We start from the raw sequence: 21,527 nt of genomic DNA on the forward strand, positions 1-21,527 counted from the left end.
ATGCACGCTGCTCGCGTCGTTGGCGGCGTGCACTGGTTGGCGGTGTGTCCCTTCCGCCCCACTCAAATCGGATCTGGTCGTGACCGGATACGATAAAGCTATCCGGACTGCAGGTTGATCTTCAATGCATTATTCCTTTCGCCAAGAAGCAGCAGCGCAGCGGTACGAGGACGAGGACGACCGCGCCTCATGGAAGCTGCCTCGTAGGTAGAGATGCCCAAAATAAAGACGCGATCGAGGTCCCGGAACGTCGACGCCATCGTCTTCCTCCTCGACGACGTCCTCTACGACCACACGGGGACCTTGAGCTTCCTCGCGGTCGAGCGCGCGGCCAAGCAGCTCGTCGAGGTAGGTGGAAGGGACACGGAAGGACGACAAGGAAGACGAAGACAATGACATGTAGGAAGGTGCGTTCGAGTCGTGGGATGACGCCCATATCGCCCTGCGCAAGTTCCGCGAAGCGTTCGGCTACCGACAGAACTTCCAGCGCTTCATTGAGGACCTTGTCTCGGCGGGGCAATTGACCCAGGGCGCAGGGACTCGCGTCCTCACCGCGTACAATGCGCGCGCTTTCGTCCTCGGCGCTCCACACATCCTTCCGTTCCCGCACACAGTCGACACGCTGGACGAGCTGCAAGCTATGGGGTACTCTAATGCACCTGTATCGATGCTGCATGCATCCATACTCATGGAACACGTAGGTACAAGCTGGGCTTGCTATGCTCAGGAACGATGGAAGCTCAGTGGGAGAAGATCCATGCGCTCGGAATCGCCTCCTGCTTTGATCACGTCATGGTCGTGCCTTCGGGCAACCTATCGGGCGATGGCAACACAGCGAAAGTGCTTCCTGTACGTCTACAATTCTAGAGCGTTCAAGAGAGGCTCATGCAGTATTGAAGGTGATCCGAGCGATGGCCAAAGAGCTCAAGGTCGCAATCTCCAAGATGGCGCTCGTCGGTCGTCGCGTCTTTGCCGAGCTCAAGGCCGCCAAACAACTAGGCATGATCACGATTCGCATGGTGCGTACTGGAGCTGCTCTTGGCGTACCATTCGTTTCGGTGGATAGAAATACGGCAAGTACTCGCGAACCATGCCGGCGGACGACATGGAGCAGCCCGACTACCAAATGTCCACGATCGAGCAGCTCTTGGCCATCTTGAAACTCATCGAAGAGCGGCGTCCACGACCCAACATCGTTGCTCTTGGAGGCGGCACGGGCCTCGCTGTCCTTTTGAAAGCACTGCGCGATTATCCCGCCGACCTCACGGCCATCGTCACAGGTACCAACGCCACAATTGAGCTCGATTATTCTCATTCGCTCGTCCAGTCTTTGACTCGGGGCGTCACTCGGGGACGCTACGCAAGTCCCTGGGTATTCTGCCACCCGGCGACATCCGCAACTGTCTCGTAGCTCTTTCCGATGCGGGTACCATCGAATTCTTCTCCAAAAGCATCCTGGACTTACGCCATTCCTGGCACAGACCAGCTCATGCACCAGCTCATGAACTACCGGTTCCAGGAAAACTACCTCGAAGGCGCGAGCTTGGGCAACCTCCTCTTAGCCGCCCTCACCGACATCCACCAAGGATCCTTTGACAAGGCCGTTGCATCCGTCTCGGAAATCCTCAACATTCGCGGTCAAGTCTTACCGGCGACGCTCGACCAGTCGGAGATTTGCGCGACACTCCAAGACGGCTCGACCGTTGTCTCGGAAGTCAACGTCCGCGACCCCAACAAGTCGGCGCCGATCGAGCGCGTGTACCTGGAGAACGCCGAGAACGTCCACGCCTACCCTGCAGCCGTCCAGGCGATCGAAGACGCCGACATCATCTTGATTGCACCTGGCGGTTTCTACACGTCCATCATTGCGACGCTTCTCGTGCCCGGTACAGTCCAATCATCAAAGTAGAGACCACTCACGACGACATGCATAGGCATCAAGGAAGCGATCGCCCGGTCCTCGGGCGCCGTCGTCTACATTAGCAATGTCGCGACGCAGAATGGGCAGTCGGACGGGTACACGCTGCCACAGACGCTCGACATTTTGAACGAGTACCTCGGGACCGACGTCATCGACTATGTCATTGCCAACAACGCGGTGCCCGAGACCTCTGTGTTTGAGAATGGCGAGACGCTGCTTTTGCCGACGCAAGCGATGGAAGACGCCGAGCGACCGATCCTTGTCCAAGGCCGCGCCTTCCAGGACATGTCCAACTTTACGATCGAGTGGAAGAAGGTGCCCATGATCAAGCACTGCGGCAAGATGATCCTCAGCATGCTCTATCGCATCATCGAGAAGGAGATGGATGGTACGATGCAGCTCCGGTCACGCAGCCACTTGTTCGGAGCCCATCGGGTTTTACGCCTCGATACGCACGGCTACAAGGTGCGCAGCTCTCGTACGACCAGCCGCTCTCGCCCAAGCGGCGCGTGCGCCGCCACCGCGCCGACGAGAGTACCAGTCACCTCTGGAAGCTGGCGCTGGGCCTGGCGTTTGGGGCTGTCGTCGTCCTCCAGCATATGCGCCCTCCACGAGCGTAGCCATCCTCCTCGTAACGTTAATGACAACAATGCGATTCAGCAACGTATTTCCTATCGTCGTGCATCTCGTGGCCTGCTCGAGGAACTCGATCGAAGCAAATCGATCGACGATCCATGCTCGTTGCTAGCGTCTTGTTGACCATCGCCTTCCACGTGCGCCGTCGTCGTCGTACCGTTGGACCCATCTGGCGCTGCTTCCCATCGCCCACATCTGCTTGCGCTGACGCCAGCATGCACAAGCGCTCGAAGCGGCTCGTCGGCGCCGTCTCATTCGAGAAGCGTCTTCCTCGCACCGTCTACCTCGCATCGTCTACCTCGCATCTGCTGCCATTCTCGTCGTCGTCTTCAAGCATCGGCCATAAACCCGACCGACCGTGCGCGTTTTCTAGAACGAGATCGCGCGCCGTGTCTCTCGCCGGATAGTTGTATCCGGCGGCGAGCTTCGCTCCACCCGGCGAATCCGGATGGGGAGGGTATCCGGATACGGAGGCCCGTTTTGTGGAAGCTCATTCGCCAAAAGCAAGTCGCTAGGAGAGGTACCATGTCGACGGCCGCCCGACGAAGATTGATGCGCGACTTCCGGAAGCTCCAGAACGACCCGCCGTCGGGCGTCTCGGGCGCGCCGCTGGACAACAACATCATGGTGTGGCAGGCGGTCATCTTTGGCCCGGACGACACGCCATGGGAGGGCGGGACCTTCAACCTCCTCCTCGAGTTCAGCGAAGACTACCCGAACAAGGCGCCGTCGGTCAAGTTTGTGACCAAGATGTTCCACCCCAACATTTACAACGACGGCCAGATCTGCCTCGACATTTTGCAAAACCAGTGGAGCCCCATTTACGACATTTCCGCGATCCTGACCTCGATCCAGTCGCTGCTCTGCGACCCGAACCCGAACTCGCCCGCCAACTCGGAGGCCGCGCGCCTCTTCCAAGAGAACCGCCGCGAGTACAACCGCCGCGTGCGCGAGATTGTAGAGCAGAGCTGGGCCGCCATGTCGTAAGCCTGCTTTGTCGATAGATTTATACATTGCGAAAAATGCTACACCAGTACTATGCCATTCTCGTTCCACAGCTACTGCGACATTGGGAAGGGCGCCCGCGCGTTGGCGGCGACCGACGACTGCAGCATGTTGCTCGTGTCCATGGTCGGGTTGAAGTTGCAAGAGCCTTGCTGCGTAATCGCGGCGAGCGGGATATCGCAACCCAGGTCGCGCAGCGCCGCATATGCCTCGTCACCACACCCGCGCAGTGGCATGGCGTGGCGCAGCATGAGTTCGACCTGCGGCTCTTCTAGCACGAGCGGCCGAAGCTCCTCGTTTCGAACGACCATGTTGCGAAGAGCCAGACTGGCTTGTCTACACACATCGGTGGCCTGAACTAGACGCAGCCCGCAAGCAAGGCACGTACCGCAGCAGCGACGGAAGTCCGGGAAAAGACGCCATGGCCGTGGCGACCCAGACGTGGGCGCGGAGACTGACGACCTTCTGGCAGTTGACAGGCGAGCGCAGGCACACGGCCGCGATCGTCGCGCAGGCTATGCTCTGGATACCAGCGTCACGTGCATGCTCCTGCATCGTCGCTAGAATGCTCGGCACCATGGTCGTGACCACGTGCTTGTACTCGTCGACGCCGGCAATGTTGCGCAAGAGCCCGAGGCTGTGCTTGATGACGCCGCGGTGCTACCGACATCGTTGGCTTCACACACATGTGTAATGCATCGAAGGTACCGTGGCATGGGTCGCCTGGAGGTTGGGCACAAGGTCCAGCGCGCCGCTGTCGACAATCTTGCGGCAGTTGTCTTCGGTCACTGCAAGTTGCTTGAGCACGGCGAGCCAGACCGCGACCGTATCGGCGTCCGAGGCGACGACGCTGATGTGCTCGAACGTCATGGGAATGAGCGACTCGTCCACAAAGAGCTTGACAATGTCGTGGGCTTGCGAGAACATGGCCGTCCTAATCCAGCATCCTCTTACATATTATCAAATATGCAGCGGCCACGCACGGATCGTCGTTGATCGTGAGCGTGCGGATGAGGTCGCCAATGTGCTTGGTGTCGGTCGTCGCTTTCCGCGTCTCGAGGAGCGACATGAGGAAGCGAATCCCGGCTGGGTTGAGATGCTTCTTGTTGCTCTCGTGCTTGGCGCAAATGGTTTTGAGCGCGGCAAGAGCGGCGTTCTGGACCGGCGTTGCGGTCGTCGGCGCAGCCAGCGCCTGCAACTGCAGAATACCGTCGACGCCGACAAAGTCTTGGTTGTCCTTGACGCCGTTGACCATCGCGTGAAGCACAACAAGCGTCTGCATCTGCATGCTATGGTCGGCGCTGACCTGCAAGAGATGCAGAAGCAGAGTCGTGCCGTCGTTGCGGCCGGCCATCTCTTTGGCGCTGGTCGCCGTCGCCGCGTCGGGCGCGCGAAAGTGCGCGAGGAGAACCGTGTAGTGAGGCGACGCTTGGTCCAGCGTGACGACCGTAGCATCGGCGGCGAGCGCGCGCAACGATTCGAGGGCGACGACGACCGGATGCACGACTGACGTGGTCAGCGCCTTGACGATCGAGCTCAAGTCGACGCCTTGGGATTCAAACTGCTTGATGGCGTCGGCGACAGCTTCGTCTTCGTCCATCTCGAACTCCTCCATGTTCTCGCGCACGCAGTCGTTGAACGTCTCCTGCGTGATCTGCTTCTTCGCCTGCTTCGTCGCCATCGCTCGTCAAGGAAGGAAATCCTTCTGCGTGTGGTCGACTAAAACGCGCCTTTAGACGCGTTTTTCTCACCACCCCAAACAGTGTTTCAGAAAAACAGTGTTTGTAGGCCGCGTCCAGCACTTTGATGAAACAGTGTTTTCAAACGATTCCATCACAGATCTTATCGTAAATGTAGTCAACGAACTCCTCCTGCAGGATATGCATTGGATTCCTACCGGTATGAACCCGACACTAGACGTGGCTGCTGCGATAACAAGCCGCGGCCAGTCGTCGAGGTTTAATTGCTGCAGAGAGCCTGCTGTCAACGATGCTGGTATCCTGGATGCTTCTTATCTCCGGAAAAAGTTCTGGGCCATGGACGAGGCGCGGCTACTGGACAAGGATGCTGCGCGACCAACTCAGCCCAACGTTGAGCGTAGCGAGGCGCGTCAACAAGCTCTGGGGCAATCTGGATGCAGCATTTGCAGCCAGGTTCGTTTTCTCTGGAATCTGGGTCGCGAATCTGGACCGACTGAAAACCAGGCGGCTCTACGCCTGCTCTATGCGCTGGGTCAGCGCGTGGAGATTACACGAACCAGGTCAATTGCTAACGCTGCACGCAAAAAGACACTTTGGCCGAATAAAAGAAACGCATTGGCGAATAAAAGACGCGCGGTTCATAAACCCGACACCTTTCCTCGCGCCCCGGAGCGCGTGTTGCCGAAGCGTCGCGTAGACTTAGGCGTCATCCTAATTCGTGGCATGAATAGTGGTAAAGACGCTACGTTAGTTAATTAATTCGTACTACTTAAAATTGACAGAGAGGAGGTCCAGTCGCTTCGACTGCGATCATGGGAGGGGCTGGCGGCTTGTGGCATGCAAGGGCAGCGTCTTGGGCGGAATACATAAGAGGTCGTATGGTACAGGATGGCGGGGCGCGCGCTTAACGGAGCTTGAGCACATACGGGTGCTGTAAGACGTCCTGGAGCGTGCAGCGCTTGGCCGGGTTGATGCAGAGCATCTTCTCGAGGAGGTCGCGGGCTTCCTCAGGCACAAAGTCGTCGAGGTCCCAGACGTAGATGAGGCGTCGCAGGCCGTGGCGCTTCATGTACGCGTAGCTCTCGTCGAGCTTGGAGGGCACATTGAAGAGGGGCACGCCGGTGAGGAGCAAGAAGAGGACGACGCCGAGCGACCAGATGTCGGCCTTGACCGGGTCGTACGGCGCAATGTTGTCAAACACTTCGGGCGCAATGTAGTAGGGCTTGCCGACGCGCTCGTTCGGGCGCGCGTTGATGTCGACCGCGAGGCCAAAGTCGCAGATCTTGGCCACGTTGTCTTTGTCGACGAGGATGTTTTCGAGCGAGAGGTCGCGGTGCGCAAAGCCGGCGGCGTGGATGAACTTGAGGCCGGCGAGGACTTGGGCAAAGTACGTCTCGGCTTCGTGGCGCGTAAACGTCTTGGCGGGCACGCTCTCCATGACGTCGAAGAGCGCGCCTTGGCTGCAGTAGTCAAAGACGAAGTGGTCGTAGCCGTCTTCGACAAACTCGTCGCGCAGAATGAGCACGTTGCGGTGGCCGCCTTCGTGGCGCAGCACCTGGTTCACGTGCTTCTCAAAGTGTGCGTTCTCGAGCACGTGGCGGCTCCGGACAAGCGTCCGGTGGCTCGCGGCCGCGCGCTGGTCCATCTTCTTGATGACGACCTGCTCCTTGGCGCGGAGGTCGCTGCAGAGGAGGATGTCGCCGTAGAGCGCGGGCGCGAGGACCGAGTCGACTACGTAGTCGTCCATGGTCATGCTGTGGAGGTGGCTGATGCAGATGTGGGAAATCCCGATATGGCAATCTGGCTTCGAGATGGGCCGAAATCTGAAACCGGCACACGAATTTTCGTGCGCACCTGCCCTGGCTACACAATTCAATCCATTCGTTTTATTCTCTCTTCTACTTTGTATGGGCATACACGCAATATAAAAAACATCCGTGCGCCGCCGCTGCTTCTGCGACTGATGGCGCATCGGTGATTGGCTAAAAAGGAGCCAATCATATGGCTTGAAAAGCGAGATGCGGCCCAATTTGGTTCTCGCCCAAACTTCGTAGTTCTCGAACGTGCACATTGCGGCAGCTTTCCAGCGGGTAGTGTGAGTTACGCGAAGTTCGAAGTTGACGCACGGGCACTCGCAGATTCGCGTCTGCCGACATCGAAGCATCACAAGAAGATTCAGGTCGCGGAGCCAGCGCCGCACTTATTACTGCGCTCACCTGGGCTTCGTTGACAACCGCCAGCGTCGCAGACACGTCGTAGAGGCACGCGCTGGCCAATCAACGGCGGCGCAGCGACCCAATCACACCGTGCAAAGTGGATCTTCAGCGGGTGCGTTGGCGGGTCGTGGCGGCCCGCGTGCTACTCGCGCGTCAACGGACGGGCAACGTGTTATGGACATGGTCTTCTGCCGTTGCAACCGGTGCTACCGAACGCTTTCTGCGGCGGTCGTCACGCTGTCCACAGCGTCGTATTTATGATCGTGCTTGGTCGTCGCGTGGGACAAAGGCCGGAATGCACCAGAGCCACGGCGCTGCCACGTACACGTAATTTTCAACATTTTTGAGCAGCGTCAACAACGCAGCGATGGCCGTGTCCTACGCGCGCGGGCCGCGGGCCGCGACACAGTGGCCCACAAGAATCATTCTGCGGTGGCCCCTCGCACGCCCGCCGTTCGATTGCGCACGTCTGAGCTGACGCCGAGATTTTTGGATTCAAAATGCTGCTTTCGCAATCACTTGTTCTCGACATGCCATCCGGTATGAGGCACGGCGACTCCGGCGCCCTCGCACGTTCATCCTCAGCTCTACCCTCTCTATCAGTACATAGGAGAGACAAGCGGCTACTAATAGTACAGTTTACATCGAGTGGCTACTAGTAGAGTTTACATCGAGTCGCGCTCGTCCCCCTTGGTCCCTCGTGGCGCCTCTGCTTGCGATCACTCCTTTTACACTATTGCCGTGTACGATGAACACTATTTCAAGTATTCGCCAACCGACGGTCTCTGCCCCGGGGTCCGGCGAATTTATTTTGCGTGTTTAATGTAAACAACATCTTTGTATGGAAAGCGATGAAAACAATAAATAGCTGCGAGTCGCCGACTCGGAGCGCAACAGAAACGACAAACCTCATTGCATACGATGGAAGCCGCGGTCCTCGGGAGCATGAGCCGCCTCAGCGACTCGGTCTCTCTGTACGTCAAGGACGCCTTCTGGGTCTTCGTCGTCTTCATGGTCTGCTGCCTCGGCGAGCTCAGCATCCCGATATTGCTCGTCATCGTATACGTCTTCCATCGACACGTCATCCATCAGCGCCACCGCCGGTGGCTCGACCTGCCCGAAGGCTGCCGTGACGAGATTCTCGCCATCACCGCCACGGTCTCGCCGCGTCCGCCCGACATGACCAACGACCTCGAGTGGTTCGGCCAAAGCGAGCACTTTACGGCGAGCCTCCACGCGACAATGGCCAACCTCCGGGCCAACAACCCGCGCATGCCCTTTGCCCGCGACTTCTTCTCGGCCTTTGATAGCGCCGTCTCGGCAGAGACGATGGCGTACGCACAATGGAACCTCCTCCGGACCACCGACCGCTATCTCGGGTTCCAGGACACCAAGGTCAAGGTCGAGGTGATGGTGCAGCATTACCAGAGTCAGAAGCAGGCGTTCGAAGAGCAGGTTCAGGCCAAGCGGGAAGCACTGCGCCTTCGCCTGCGCCGCGAGCTCAAGTGGAAGCGCCTGCCCGAGGACGACTGGGAAGAAGACAAAGGCAGCTGGTTCAAGAAGGTCTGGAAGCTCTGGGCACCGCCCAAGCCGCCCAAGGCCGAGCCCAGTCACGCACCCGTCGTTGCCAGCGACGACGACGCGTGCTGCATCTGCCTTGAAGAGTACGATGGCTCCAAGGAGCTCATCCAAGCCAAATGCGCCCACATCTTCCACGAAGACTGCCTCCTCGAGTGGCTGCGTCAAAACTCGACCAACAAATGCCCATATTGCCGCGCCCCCATTCTCAAGCCCACCTTTCTCCAGCAGTTCTTCCAGTAGCTGCTTCATACGAGATTGTAGCCGCATTTCTAACTTATCAAACTTGTATATCTTTTCTCGCAGCCTTTCCTGCACGCGACAAGAGTTAACAGGTGCGAGCTCCCTTGCATGTAGGTTGACAGTCCAGTCCGCCGTCGCCACTGTCAGGTACATCTAGATAGATACCAGCTCTGGCTCGATCCTTATCTTCTACTAGTAGCCATCAAGGACTTTAGTGCGAGAGTTCACTGTCAGCCGACCAGAATGCTTGCTTCTTCAGTGCGATGAGGCTTTGCGAGAAGACCCGTGAAAGCCCGTTATTCGTCACAAGGCCAGCGTTCTCAAGATGCCCGTTTGCTGGCTGCCTTCCGCACACAGCTGAAGGCTAGGACGCTCCTCTCACGGGGTGTAAAGACCCAGACGTGCGACCAAATGCAGTAGTACTGGAATGATATGCACTCTACCACCCGAGGCACTGTGACCTCAATCGCTCTGATGCAGGAACTCGCGAGCCATCGCTAGTACTTGCTTGGTCGTCCACTGGGAAAGGACGAGCTGTTCCTGAAGACCGTCACTCCTGTCCATTCGTGAGTGGTGGTCGTATCCGAGAGGCTTGGGACACGCGAACGTTCGGCGAAAGCGCGCGCCGGTGGCCGGTCGATCTTGCATACATGTAATACGATGTCATTCCTCAATTCACCACCAAGAACCATGACCGCCCCAGCCCCGTGGAGTGCGATCGCATCGCCGCCCGCCCGCCCGCTCAAGGACATCATGGACGAGACGCTTGCGCACGAGCTCGCGGCCGAGCCCGCGCCACCGACGCCGCCCACGACGCCAATCGAGAGCGTCCTCGAGAGCGCCATCTCGACGGACGCCGACTTTGCTCTGGCGCTGGCGCTGCAAAATGAAGAGCAGCAGAGTCCTTACACGGTCGATTATGAACGCCTCTTGCATGTCGGCTCGGCGTCGGTCGAGAATAATGATGATGGCGAGGAGGAGGTGCGTCTCCACCTCAAGGAGCGCACCAAGCGCAAGGACGTCCGCCTCGCCAAGCAGAGCACCAAACACGCGGCGAAGAAGACGACCAAGGCGCCAACGGCTGCCGATGCCTTTGGGAGCGCGCTCCAATCGCAGCAGCTGCTGCTCGTGACCGGGTCGGCCGAAGACATTGCAGCCTTGAAGGCCTTTGCAGCCGAGAAGGCGCCGTCGCTTCAGTGTGCCCTTGTGCTTGATGCGCGCACAGGCCCAGAGAGTCAAGATCTCTTGGTGCACTACGAGACGGGCGTCGACGGCAGCGATGGGACGTGGACGCCGCTGTCGGTGCTCGTACCATCGTCGGCCTAATGCCCCACTTAATCTAGCTAATACATTGCGGTACTTCCAACGACGACTGTGGTTCTTTCATAGCACCCGCACTGCATATAGCATGCGACCGCTAGCTCCGCTGATCGGACGATCGTCACCGATGGGCTAGGTTAGCGACGCAGATTTGCGAAGGAGTCGGAAGAGGCGCACACAAGCTCGATGACCATACTGTCTCTTGTCTGAAAGTGGTAGTGGAAGGCGCTATGTGGGAGGTCGCGATATGACGATGTACAATAATTCGCACTGCTCGCTCGCGATCCCGTAGTATCGTCGAGGACATGAACCATCTTCTAGCGACATCAAGGGGCTTCTCGTTCCCAACTTGCTTATGCCACTGATAGTCATCTCGTGTATCTTCTCTGCCTACTGGACAGCGCATGGAACATCTAGGTTTCGACACGCATAGGAATGGAGCGGGACCCAGTAGACGAGTAAGAAAGGCTTCCAATGACCTTGGCGAAGCTCCAGCATTTGATGAATACTCCTCGAAGCGTCGTGGCGCAGTGCCAACGCTCCAAGGGATCAACCTTGTCGTCGATCAGGACGTCTTCAGTCCCACAAGCTCTGCTCGTTCGAAGCGATCCATGACAAGGCCATTCCGTGTCGCATTGAAGGAATAGAGCATCTTCGATTGTCTATCAGTTTGTTCCATGCAAGTTTGGTGCCTGGACGCACCAGCCAACGGCGGCGCAGTTCGCCAGTGGCCATGGCGCGCGGCCAGCTGCACGAGATGACGGCCACCTTGGCGGCCTCGACCAGCGGGGCGCATGAGCCACCTGGCACCTCGACCATGACGCCCAGCACTACACACCAGCGGAAGTCGAGAAGCAGTGTCCAAGCGTGCTGCCGCCAACGGCGGCCACGTCAAGCTTGGACATCACTTGCAGCCCCGATCCGGATCCTCCGGAAATCGAAACATCCGGATACAGGGTTTACATCCGGAAGATCGCATCCGGTTTTCGTTCTCGCGGACAAATCTGTTTTCGGCGCGAACCTCCCTCCAGCAAGCATGGACCAAGCTCAAGACGAAGCCCCCGGCCAAGTCGTGGACCTAGCCCACGACGACGACGACAACGACGACGACGACGACGACGACGTCGTCTTCCTCTGGGTGCTCCCGCCGGACGTCGCCCAACGCCATCAGCTTCTGGTGCCAGAGGTGCAGGACGTCTTGACGCTCGTGGGCGACCTCATGCGGGATCTCGTGCAGCGAGGCTTGACCAGCTCTTTCGAGATGCACGTTTTCTACTTGTAGCGACGACGCCACATCTAACTAATTGGTTCTCTTATCCCTCTCTCTTCTATACCACGAAGAAGCTCTCTCAAAGACAAGAGTCGAGTGGGTGTATATAGTAATATTAGATCATGATGGCTTCGTCCGAAATGAGTTCTTCGCCGTCGTCGTCGTCGTCGTCGTCGCCCGCCGAGAGCGCAAAGGGCGCCGGCAGCGGCTTGGTTGCAACCGTCTTGGTTGCATCGCACACAATGTCATCGAGGCCAGCGCAGAGCGTCTGGAAGACGTCCCGGAACGCAAAGACGTCGCCGGCGCGGCGGCGCAGCTCGGCCATCCACACGCTCGCGTCGTCCGTCGGGTGCAGCACGAGCGCGGCCTCGACACGGTCCCCGGCGTCGGTTGTGCACTGGAACTTGGCCTTGGCCTCGCCCGCCTTCCACGTCGCAGGGACGAACGCCGACGTCTTCTCGCACGCGGCGCGGAACCGCCGGAGGAGGTCGTCCGAGGACGGCGCGACGCAGCGCAGCGTCGTGTAGGCCGTGACGCCGGACGCTTCGATCGTCGGCAAGAAGAGCGTCGGCGGCGCCGGTGCAAACGACCGGTGCACGCTGCGGTCAAACGGGTTGAAGGTCCCCGAGGTCGGCGCGGCCGCTTCCTTTTGCTTTTGGAGGCGCATCTTCTCGGCCTGCACCTTCTCGGTGCGCGTCTTCATCTCGAGCGTGAGCTCGTCGTCCGGCAAGACGGGCTCGTGCATCCACGGGTGCGCCCAGATCTCGGGCAGCGTGATGCGCGTCGCGGCCGACGTGTCAAAGATGCGCGTGAGGAGGTCCATGGCCATGGGCGAGAAGACGGCCGTGCGCGCGTGGGCGGCCCAGAACGCCTGGTACTGCTTCATGGCGCAGGCGCGGAACCACCAATCTTGGCGCGTCGCAATCTGGAACGGCGGGAACCCGGCGAGGAGAATGAAGAGGACAACGCCGGCGCTCCACACGTCCGCGGGCGCGCCTTCGTACGGGTTGCCCGAGAGCACTTCGGGGCTCATGTACGAGCGCGTCCCGCATTGCGTCAGGAGCTCACTGGATTGGTCGCCGAGCGCCGAGAGGCCAAAGTCGGCAATGCGCAACAGATAGCTGTGGTCCATGAGGAGGTTCTCGGGCTTGATGTCGCGATGGAAGACGTTGTTGCTGTGGCACGCGTGCAGACCGGCGACGAGCTGGCGAAAGTACGTGCGTGCAATCTCTTCCGAGAAGCTGCCCGTGTACATCATAAAGTCAAAGAGCTCGCCGCCCGACGCGAGCTCGAGCACGACGAGCACAACCTTCTGGCTGCCGCCCTTCTTCTTCGGGTACTCGACGTCCTTCTTTACGGCGAGGAGGCGCAGCACGTTCGGGTGCTGCACGCGCTTCATGGCCTCGATCTCGCGGAAGAGGTTGTGGCATGCCTTGTTGCTCAGCGACTCGGCCTTGATGAGCTTGAGCGCGACGGCCTCGCCCGTCTTGATGTCGACGCCGAGCTTGACCTTGCCCTGGAGGCCGCTCCCGAGCGTGTGCTTGACTTCGTACTGGTCGAGGAGGACACGCATGTGGGCGAAATCGAATTATGGCGTCTGGAACTGTCGACTTGTCGATATAGAAATTCGGAGGTCAAACATTCACTCTCTCGGAGTGCGGGTCTTTGAAAGTTTTCAAAATAATACATACGGTGACCAACGCATTTTTTACAGAACGCGAGTGATGGTGGCCGGCGTCCCAGACGACGCGCCAAGCGCCAAGCGACAAGGTTAGCCATCAAGGAGGGTCCGCCCACGATGTCGAGAAGGCGTCTCGTGGGATAATGAAGGGCTCGTCAAGGCGTCATCCTCGTAGCGCAAGAAATGGGGCGGCAGTTGAGGTTTCAAAGGCCGACTTTGCTGGAGTCGATCGACGTGCTCTCGTTTTCCAGTGTGTAGAGCAGCTCTACTGCGTACGAGTTCGTGGAGCTCAACTAGAGCTCCTCGAACTCGTACGCGTTGTATCGTAGTAGACAAAGTATTCCCAAGTAGCGTGCTATTGTAGTAAAACATAGAGAGATTGCCTGTGCCACCGGTTCTGCCATGATGAAATAGCTTGCACTGTCGTGCGCTGGCAAATGCAACGATGGAGCATGAGTCAACTAGCGCTCGAGTGCGAGGAATGAAGTAATAGAAACATCTTTCGCGCAACCTTTGCTTTGCGCTCAAACAGACTTGATATTCATTGAGACCACCAGTCGCTTCACGCCCAGAACACAGCCCGCACCGGACTGCAACTGCGCAGGTGGCGGCACGGCGCTCGCCACCCTCTTTTGTTGTTACCTGAAGGAGCTTGCAACTCTGGATGAGGCCAATGACAACACGTTTCGCAAGTTTTGGTTGTGAACATGGGCGAAGCTACACAGCCTCTTGAGGTCCGTAAGGAACGCCAGTGACGAAAGCGGCATCCGCGATGGGAGATTCCGAAACACGTTCGTCTCCAACCTGAGCTTCACACGGCCTCAAACCAGGGCTGCTTTTATGAAATGAGAAATGCTTCCGCGGTGGCGTTGGCAGCGACATCGTCCGCGAGGCGTCCGTGGCGTCGGACGTAAGCCTCGTTACACTGCAGTTCTGGCTGAAATCGGTGCGTGGACGGTGAGTGGTCTACCCATGTGCATAAAGTAGTGCGTAAGCGCGCAAGCACCGATAACTTGCTGGCTAGCACCCGCAAAGGCTCCACGCTCGGCGCGCAGGGCCTTCTCGGTCTCATGGCGAGGTTGGTACGTGCCAACGATGATGGGCGTCGAATCGGCAGAGCTCGCTGGCTTGCTGAGGCTTTTGCACGCGGAGCTACCTCTGGAACGAGGCCATCGTTGTGGTCCTTTGCAACGCTCGAGTTCCAAGGCTCTTTGGCATTTGCTCGCCCCTCTTAGAGCTATATTCGATAGCAGACACACACGCACCACTCGTGCGATCAAACAAATCGTTCGATCGTAGACGTGTCCCCCACCCCAAGGTTTCTCGAAGGATGCCAACGTCTCGTCGTGCGAGGCAGGACACTGCCTGTTGAAGTCTCATCGCCGACGGAACATCAGACTACAGACAACGACGACGTGCAGGAACGTGCATATTGACACGATGAGAGTCGCGAGGCTGGGAGTCTGAATGCAGTGGGCTACGCATTCGATGGAGAAGCGCGTCGCTTGTTGAGTAGTCGGGAATGCGACCAGGCTCGTGTCGGTGGCACCGCTTAGGGTTGAGGGTCCGCCGGCTCGTTGGGCAATGCCATCCAAAACTGGGTGCGCGTTGTCCGCGTCGTGTCGTCGGATGTACTCGCGCACGAGGAAGATGCGGTGGATGAATCTCCGAGGGGCTGAATCCGCCTGTCTACAGTGCCCATCCTAAGCTACTTGGCTCGTCTCGCGGTCACTTGACGCAACGGCAAGCAACACGAGTCGTTCCTCCCACAACCAACAACGCGTGCGGAAGGAGGCAAAGATTCCTGGGTGGCATTGGCTTCAATGCGACGCGGCTGATTGCTTGGTCGCTGGACAAGCGCAGAGCTTAGTGTAGTACGGAAGTCGTGGATTGGGTGGTTTGTTTATAATACTGCAGCCGTCCAGGCTCCCGTCACACTCAAGTATCCGAGACTGTCGTCCGAGACAACCAACTGCAATGTTGCCACCGGTGTCGTCATCGCTCGAGATGTGACGGGACTCGGCCCACATTGCAAACCTATCAACGGGCTTCAATTCTCGAGCCCGTCGTCTTGCAGTCTTGCAGTCTTGTAGTACAAGTGCATGGGCAGTTCCCATCATCGGGGTAACATACATGGGATGCCTCATCCAGCTGACCACTATCTTCCGAGGGCTCGTGATGCATCGCTGGAACGCCGTCAAGCTGCGAACAAAAGTCTTTACGAGTCGGCACTTGAAGTCGTCCGTGGAGCACTCGCATCCACTCGTATGCACGACCGATTCCTCTCGAGGGCTCGAATGACTCATCCATGACACCACGGAGTCACTCCGCACCCGCACACCGATCAAAGCGAGGACTTCCAATGGATTGCTTGCTTGGCGTGAAGCACTGCCTCGATGTTAGGTGGGTTTGTTAGCGACGACGGCGAACGGAAGTGCAGCCCATAACCTAGCTGACGCGGACGATTCGCTGAGTACACCGAATTGCACAATCCACACTTGTTCGGAAGCCTCAAATGGATGCTGGCGACACCGGCCTGCGAGATTCGTTACGTTCCAGGGCTTCCGTCTGCGTCGTCTGCTGACCAGAGACAGATCTTTGGAGACTCGGTGTTGCTTGCAATGGCTTTGCCATATCAAGCTCCTTTCATCCTCCCGTCACATCCCAGCATTGAGGCAGGGGAAGCGATCCTTTACGTAAAGAATCCAAAGATGGGGTGCGGGTCGAATCTGGGCAACTGGACGCGTCGTCTTTTTGTTGCTGTAGGTACGTGAATTACGTCAACGGACCAGATTGGATCTGGGGCTTCGTCCAGAGTGGTTCATCGATGACGTCGATGGAATAAGCTAGTGCGACGATGGCATGCAACACGGCGCAGTCGTCGCCCGTCGTGTCAACGCATGCAGCAACTCAGATCGCTGGAACCAAACCTGCTTCAGATTCACAAGCAAAATAAGGCTCTGTCCAGATATTGAATCTCGAATCCTAGGACGCGTCGTCCTTGTGACCCACTCTGTCCGACGTCAGCGCTTCTTCGCACACAGGCGACCAAGGGTGACCGGATGTGCATCGCCCGCGCAGAAACACGACCAACACTCGTCTGCAGTCCTACTGCTCGGATTCCATTTTGATGGCGTTGCAGCCGCGAGTTACTAACGACACGGGCAACCAGCTCGGTTCGCACGACGGCCTGTGGGCATCGCCATGAAGAGAAGGAAGCAAGGAAGATCGCCTTGTACTATAAATCTTAGATAATAGGAACGCTACAACATAGATAGGTGGGATGGCTCGGCGCGTCTACTATAACTCGCACGCCGCTGCGTTGTGACCGACTGGAAAGTACGAGAGGAAGATGGCCTTGAGGTCCTCGGGCAGCTCTTCGGGCTGGTTGAGCTGTGCGGTATAGTGCTCGTGGCTGTAGTGGCCGTCGGCGCCGGGCGCTTGCATCGGCTGCATCTCCTCGAGCATGCAGCGCAGCTGGTGGTTGCGCTGCTTGATCGCGCGGAGGAGCTCGAGCTGCGACTGCATATCGCTCGGGAGGTACGCGTCGGCCGAGCTGCGCTTGTGATGCAGCGGGCTCTGGTTGCTATCGGTCGAGTACGAGCGCTGGAGCGTCGGCGGGGCGTGGGGCGACTGGACGTAGTACGTCATGTAGAGTTTGCTTGTGGCTTGGCCGGGGATTTCGAAAATGGACACAGGCGGCGTTGGCGCCCGCGCCACTCTCAGCGAGTCATCCCACCTGGTGGCAGTGCACCGTGGGCCTGGGGCTGTGAAATCAACTGGTCACGATAGCCAATCCACGCGCGCCACTTCACAGAACATCTTGTGATTGGTGCATCGATATTTTATCGACCAATCGCATCGCGTGCAGCGCCGATCATTGGGTTCGACGCCGCGTGACCCACCGCGGATCGAGGAAGCGATTCGTCGACAGATTTCGACCCCTGATACAGTGCAATTTGCTAATCAGGCGGTGTACCAGAGCCAGCAGACTGGCGTAGCTCCCTCGCCAGTAGCAGCGTCCTGATCGACTGCGACACGAGACCGAAAGGCGTGGATGGCTGGCTGGGTGACGAGGCCGTTGCAGCTGTCCATCTCGTGCGGCTCTGCGTACCGCGAACGCCAAATGGAGGCGTGCCCCGGGGTATCCCGTCGTCGTTCTGTGTGACGGGGCAATAGAGCCGCGAATGGGTCCAGTGACCGCGGAAGGGCGACCGAGGAATAGGTGGTTTCAGGAAGGGACGTGGACCATGTGGCGCCAGCTGGAAGCGTGTGACGCGCAAGATGCAATCTCAAGCTGCAGTTGACGGACGCAGTCGGATGTCGACGCAGCCTACTAACATTCTGAGTTGATCCAACGCCTCTCTCTAAGAGGACGTTGATAAGACTGAAGGAATAAAACTTATATAAAACCAGAAACGTTCGTCCGTCGTGACATTGTTGACGTGTGTATCTGCGAAGAGCATCACCGCGGCTACTCGTTCTCTCGACCGTGGCAGAGTTGGATTGTTCGCCGTGGACTGTAGTACTTTGTGCAGAATCGACGCCACAAACACAAATTTGGTCGACCGCGTGCTTCCCGATAGAAACGCAGAGTGGCCCGCGATGCGATCTCATCCATCAGCATCGTGGCAAGCGATCGCCCTGGGCCACATCCCACGTGATGACTAGACGCGTTGAATTTTGAGTCTGCCGTTGGTGTCTAGCGAATACACTTGCTACTATTGACTTGCGTGGTAAAGAGGTAGAAGAGCTCAGTTGTTGGCAAATCTTGTAGTGAGTGCCGGAGGCACTCAAGACTTTTCCCTTCGAACAACATCACCGCTCACATGCATTCAATACAGGTCTAGAAACTTCTGGAAGCCGAACACTTCTGAAGCACACGCCCACAGGCAATTGGCCCCTAGCCGTTCCTTCAAATTGGCCAATCGCCTTCACTGGCGCCTTTGTGCTCGAAGTTCGATCTTCGATCATCCGCTTGTACGGTGACATGCATACACTGTATGCATAGCAGCCATACACTGTATTGTGCTTTCCTTTCTGTAGACACCTTGTCGGTTGTCTACTGCCTTATAGATTGTTCCTTCACTGACCAATGCACATACACAGTAGCCAAACTAATGACAATGTGTACAGCCTAGAAAACCCATGTTCAACACTCCCACTCAGTGGTCTGTGAAGAACGCTAGTCCTCTTGGTCTAGATCAAGAACTCCCATCCTTTCCCTTAGTTGTTGGAACTGTCCTGGTGACAGCGCCTTCGTGAGAAGATCCGCAACCATGTCCTTCGTTGGACAGTACTCAACATGGATCCTTTCCTTTTCGACCAAGTCTCGTACAAAGAGATGTCTAGTCTCGATGTGTTTGGTGGACTTGTGGTTCGTAGGGTTGCTGACAACGTCAATGGCAGCCTTGCTGTCGCACCAAAGTTGGATAGGCGCCCCCATGGTGAACCCTAGTTCTGACAGTAGCTGCCAGAACCATTCGCTCTCCTTTACCCCTTCACTCAGTGCCACTAGTTCGGACTCAGTTGTAGACAGCGCCACACAGGCCTGCTTACTACTGCTCCAGGACACGCAAGTGCCAGCGAGCATGGCAACATACCCGCTAACGGATTTACGTTCTTTCTCTCGACACGCGAAAGAGGCGTCCGTGTAGACCTCGTAGACCATAGACCTTTGAGATCCATCTAGTCGCAGTCCATAGTTGGACGTCCCTTTCAAGTACTTGAGTACTCGTAGTGCCGCCTGCCAATGCGTCTTATTGTAGCATGACAGGAAAGTGCTCAATTCCCGAACCGCATTCGCAATGTCGGGCCGCGTACCTCTCACAAGGTATTGCAGTGAGCCCACCAAGCCCCTATAATCAAACGGCTGGGCCGCGATTTGCTGTGGTGTCATATTCCTTTCAGCCTTAAGCTCAACTCCCACTGCTTGGGGAGTCGGAGCGCTAATGCAATCCTGCATTCCGTACTTTTCCAGTAGATCCTGGACGTACTTCCTTTGCGATATGGTCATCGTTTTGTTGTCCATATCCCTTTGAACCTCCATCTTCAGAAGATAGTTGATATCTCCCAAATCCTTCATTTTGAACCGACGATTCAGTTCTTCCTTAATGGCATTCACGACCTCACGTCGCTTGGCCATGATAGTCGAGTCATCGACATAAACGACGATAATGACCATCTCATCTCCCACCCGTCTGACATACAGACAGTACTCTTTATGGCAACGCACGAAACCAAGTTGCGTGAGGAATTCGTGAAGAACCAAATACCAAATCCGAGGCGCCTGCTTGAGACCATAGAGACTCTTTCGCAGTTCACACACCAAGTGCTCGGAGCCCTTCACGACGAAGCCGTGAGGCTGACGCATGTAGATCTTCATTCCCTTCGGTAGCCAGCCGTTGAGAAACGCTGTCGAAACGTCCATCTGGACGACGACGAAGTCGTTAATGACAGCGATAGCCAACACGAGGCGTAGGGATTCAAATCGCGCGACAGGGGCATAGCAGTCGTCACAGTCGACGCCAAACTCCTGGTGGTTGCCTTGGGCTACCAAGCGGGCCTTATACCGCTCGATATTCCCATCAGAGTGGTACTTGATGTTAAATACCCAGTGGCAGGGCAAAGCCTTGCGCCCCTTAGGTAGTTTCACAAGTTTCCATGTGCCATTGTCCATGAGAGAGTCATACTCGCTTTGTAGCGCCTCAACCCATCGCATCTTATCGGGCCTAGATAGTGCCTCGTTGATGCTCCGCGGACTCTTTCCTATCTTACGAGGAGTCGCGGGTTTCCTTTCCTTGCCTTAATACGACTGGGAGGACGTGTAGGTCTGCGTGTAGGGCTTGGAGCCCCAGCATTCGCATGACTACAGCTCTGACCTTCGTCAGCTCCCACCACTTCAGTGGTCCGTCGCGCTTTCTTAGCTCCCACCGCCCCTTGAGACTCGCTCTCAAGTGGTCGCTTGCGGTTGGCATCAGAAAGTAAGTCCTTAATGTCCATCTTTTCCTTCTCGGACAGTTCCTTAACAGCGTGGTCGAACGACCTCGACACGACTTCTTTCGTGAAGGTGCTGTCAAAGACCACATCTCTGGACACAATGACCTTGTCGTTGTAGATGTCCAAGAGACGGTACCCTTTATAATCCTCTGCAATGCCGAGGAGACGACACTTTGTGCCGCGAGCAGATAGCTTCTTATCAGCTCGGACCTCAGTAGGGATGTTAGCGTAGCACACACTTCCCCAAATGTGAACATTGGATAAGTCTGGCTTCTTCCCATACAAAACCTCGAAAGGTGTCTTATTGCCTAAGCGACGCATAGGTGTTCGATTTTGCACATACGTCATGTAGTGGAAGGCCTCAGGCCACCACTTAGCTTTGAGGTTGGCATCCATAAGAGCGCATCGAACCTTTGCAAACTTCGTTTGAAAGTCGCGCTCCGCACTGCCATTCTCTTCCTTGTAGTACGGGTTGGATTTCTCGTACTTGATCCCTTTTCCTTTGTAGAAGGTCTCGAGCTCCTTATTGTCGAACTCGAGTCCACCATCAGAACGAATCTTCTGGATTTTCCTTTAGTCTCGCATTCGATAGAAGCGATCTTGTCCTTGACGACCTTTGGAACATCGCTTTTCTTCCGCAGGATAGAGCTCCATCGATGAGACGAGTGATCGTCTATCATCGTGAGTCCGTACTTCCATTGATGCGAGTTTCCATAACGGCCATCCTGCTTCATGGGACCACACAAATCCATGTGTAGTGTCCCCAGGTTGACCTCAGATCGAGAGCCTTTCAAGTTCCTAAAGCTCATTCTTCTGTGTTTCATGGCAGCGCATGTATGGCAGAAGAAATTAAGCGAGGTCAGCACCTTAGAAGGTAGCTGTGGCATTCCATCCACCTTCCTTTGCTCATCATGTCTATGAGAGACTCTTTGTGGATGTGTCCGAGACGGACATGCCA

At 57.0% G+C, this 21,527-nt stretch overlaps 11 protein-coding genes across 11 annotated transcripts; 5 read left to right on the forward strand and 6 right to left on the reverse strand.

The window, feature by feature from the left end:
- Positions 1-213: 213 nt before the first annotated feature.
- SPRG_03370 (hypothetical protein) lies at positions 214-2,541 on the forward strand (the record flags this gene model as incomplete). Its single annotated transcript, XM_012341947.1, has 9 exons — positions 214-348; positions 404-645; positions 702-849; positions 900-1,019; positions 1,067-1,280; positions 1,328-1,426; positions 1,482-1,886; positions 1,935-2,309; positions 2,387-2,541. The coding sequence occupies 9 exons, from the start codon at positions 214-216 to the stop codon at positions 2,539-2,541; spliced, it is 1,893 nt and encodes a 630-aa protein (XP_012197337.1).
- Positions 2,542-3,052: 511 nt separating this feature from the next.
- Positions 3,053-3,601, forward strand: SPRG_03371 (ubiquitin-conjugating enzyme E2 2). Its single transcript, XM_012341948.1, has one exon. The coding sequence runs from the start codon at positions 3,083-3,085 to the stop codon at positions 3,542-3,544; it is 462 nt and encodes a 153-aa protein (XP_012197338.1). The 5' UTR covers positions 3,053-3,082; the 3' UTR covers positions 3,545-3,601.
- Positions 3,517-5,262, reverse strand: SPRG_03372 (hypothetical protein). The gene is made up of 4 exons (XM_012341949.1): positions 4,546-5,262; positions 4,271-4,496; positions 3,951-4,222; positions 3,517-3,898 (listed from the first exon to the last, which is right to left on the reverse strand). Exons 1-4 carry the CDS (start codon positions 5,241-5,243, stop codon positions 3,616-3,618), a joined length of 1,479 nt encoding a protein of 492 aa, XP_012197339.1. The 5' UTR covers positions 5,244-5,262; the 3' UTR covers positions 3,517-3,615.
- A 725-nt stretch (positions 5,263-5,987) lies between these two features.
- On the reverse strand, positions 5,988-7,053 carry SPRG_03373 (serine/threonine protein kinase). Its single transcript, XM_012341950.1, has one exon. It carries the CDS (start codon positions 7,013-7,015, stop codon positions 6,167-6,169), a length of 849 nt encoding a protein of 282 aa, XP_012197340.1. The 5' UTR covers positions 7,016-7,053; the 3' UTR covers positions 5,988-6,166.
- Positions 7,054-7,507: 454 nt separating this feature from the next.
- Positions 7,508-8,125, reverse strand: SPRG_03374 (hypothetical protein; the record flags this gene model as incomplete). The annotated part of the gene is made up of 1 exon (XM_012341951.1): positions 7,508-8,125. A coding segment is annotated over one exon (313 nt), but the record flags the coding sequence as incomplete, so codon positions are not given.
- A 223-nt stretch (positions 8,126-8,348) lies between these two features.
- SPRG_03375 (hypothetical protein) lies at positions 8,349-9,361 on the forward strand. Its single transcript, XM_012341952.1, has one exon. The coding sequence runs from the start codon at positions 8,400-8,402 to the stop codon at positions 9,297-9,299; it is 900 nt and encodes a 299-aa protein (XP_012197342.1). The 5' UTR covers positions 8,349-8,399; the 3' UTR covers positions 9,300-9,361.
- A 596-nt stretch (positions 9,362-9,957) lies between these two features.
- SPRG_03376 (hypothetical protein) lies at positions 9,958-10,668 on the forward strand (the record flags this gene model as incomplete). The annotated part of the gene is made up of 1 exon (XM_012341953.1): positions 9,958-10,668. A coding segment is annotated over one exon (668 nt), but the record flags the coding sequence as incomplete, so codon positions are not given.
- Positions 10,669-11,655: 987 nt separating this feature from the next.
- SPRG_03377 (hypothetical protein) lies at positions 11,656-11,919 on the forward strand (the record flags this gene model as incomplete). The annotated part of the gene is made up of 2 exons (XM_012341954.1): positions 11,656-11,850; positions 11,902-11,919. The coding sequence occupies 2 exons, from the start codon at positions 11,656-11,658 to the stop codon at positions 11,917-11,919; spliced, it is 213 nt and encodes a 70-aa protein (XP_012197344.1).
- An 85-nt stretch (positions 11,920-12,004) lies between these two features.
- SPRG_03378 (CAMK protein kinase) lies at positions 12,005-13,469 on the reverse strand (the record flags this gene model as incomplete). The annotated part of the gene is made up of 1 exon (XM_012341955.1): positions 12,005-13,469. The coding sequence occupies exon 1, from the start codon at positions 13,460-13,462 to the stop codon at positions 12,005-12,007; it is 1,458 nt and encodes a 485-aa protein (XP_012197345.1). The 5' UTR covers positions 13,463-13,469.
- A 3,348-nt stretch (positions 13,470-16,817) lies between these two features.
- SPRG_03379 (hypothetical protein) lies at positions 16,818-17,221 on the reverse strand (the record flags this gene model as incomplete). Its single annotated transcript, XM_012341956.1, has 2 exons — positions 16,818-16,833; positions 16,884-17,221. The coding sequence occupies 2 exons, from the start codon at positions 17,219-17,221 to the stop codon at positions 16,818-16,820; spliced, it is 354 nt and encodes a 117-aa protein (XP_012197346.1).
- Positions 17,222-17,536: 315 nt separating this feature from the next.
- SPRG_19485 (hypothetical protein) lies at positions 17,537-18,187 on the reverse strand (the record flags this gene model as incomplete). Its single annotated transcript, XM_012342020.1, has 1 exon — positions 17,537-18,187. One exon carries the CDS (start codon positions 18,185-18,187, stop codon positions 17,537-17,539), a length of 651 nt encoding a protein of 216 aa, XP_012197410.1.
- Between the last annotated feature and the right edge of the window lie 3,340 nt (positions 18,188-21,527).

The sequence above is a fragment of the Saprolegnia parasitica genome (assembly GCF_000151545.1).
Source record: "Saprolegnia parasitica CBS 223.65 unplaced genomic scaffold supercont2.8, whole genome shotgun sequence".
Lineage (NCBI taxonomy): Eukaryota > Oomycota > Saprolegniomycetes > Saprolegniales > Saprolegniaceae > Saprolegnia > Saprolegnia parasitica.

What these genes read in the sequence shown, in the direction of transcription:
- SPRG_03371 (XM_012341948.1), top strand. Translation starts at nt 3,083, where the DNA reads ATGTCGACGGCCGCCCGACGAAGATTGATGCGCGACTTCCGGAAGCTC.
- SPRG_03372 (XM_012341949.1), bottom strand. Translation starts at nt 5,243, where the DNA reads ATGGCGACGAAGCAGGCGAAGAAGCAGATCACGCAGGAGACGTTCAAC. An exon ending in CTCACGATCAACGACGATCC is followed by an intron (nt 4,497 to 4,545) that starts GTGCGTGGCCGC and finishes ATGCTGGATTAG; the next exon opens with GACGGCCATGTTCTCGCAAG. An exon ending in GGACTTCCGTCGCTGCTGCG is followed by an intron (nt 3,899 to 3,950) that starts GTACGTGCCTTG and finishes CGATGTGTGTAG; the next exon opens with ACAAGCCAGTCTGGCTCTTC.
- SPRG_03373 (XM_012341950.1), bottom strand. Translation starts at nt 7,015, where the DNA reads ATGACCATGGACGACTACGTAGTCGACTCGGTCCTCGCGCCCGCGCTC.
- SPRG_03375 (XM_012341952.1), top strand. Translation starts at nt 8,400, where the DNA reads ATGGAAGCCGCGGTCCTCGGGAGCATGAGCCGCCTCAGCGACTCGGTC.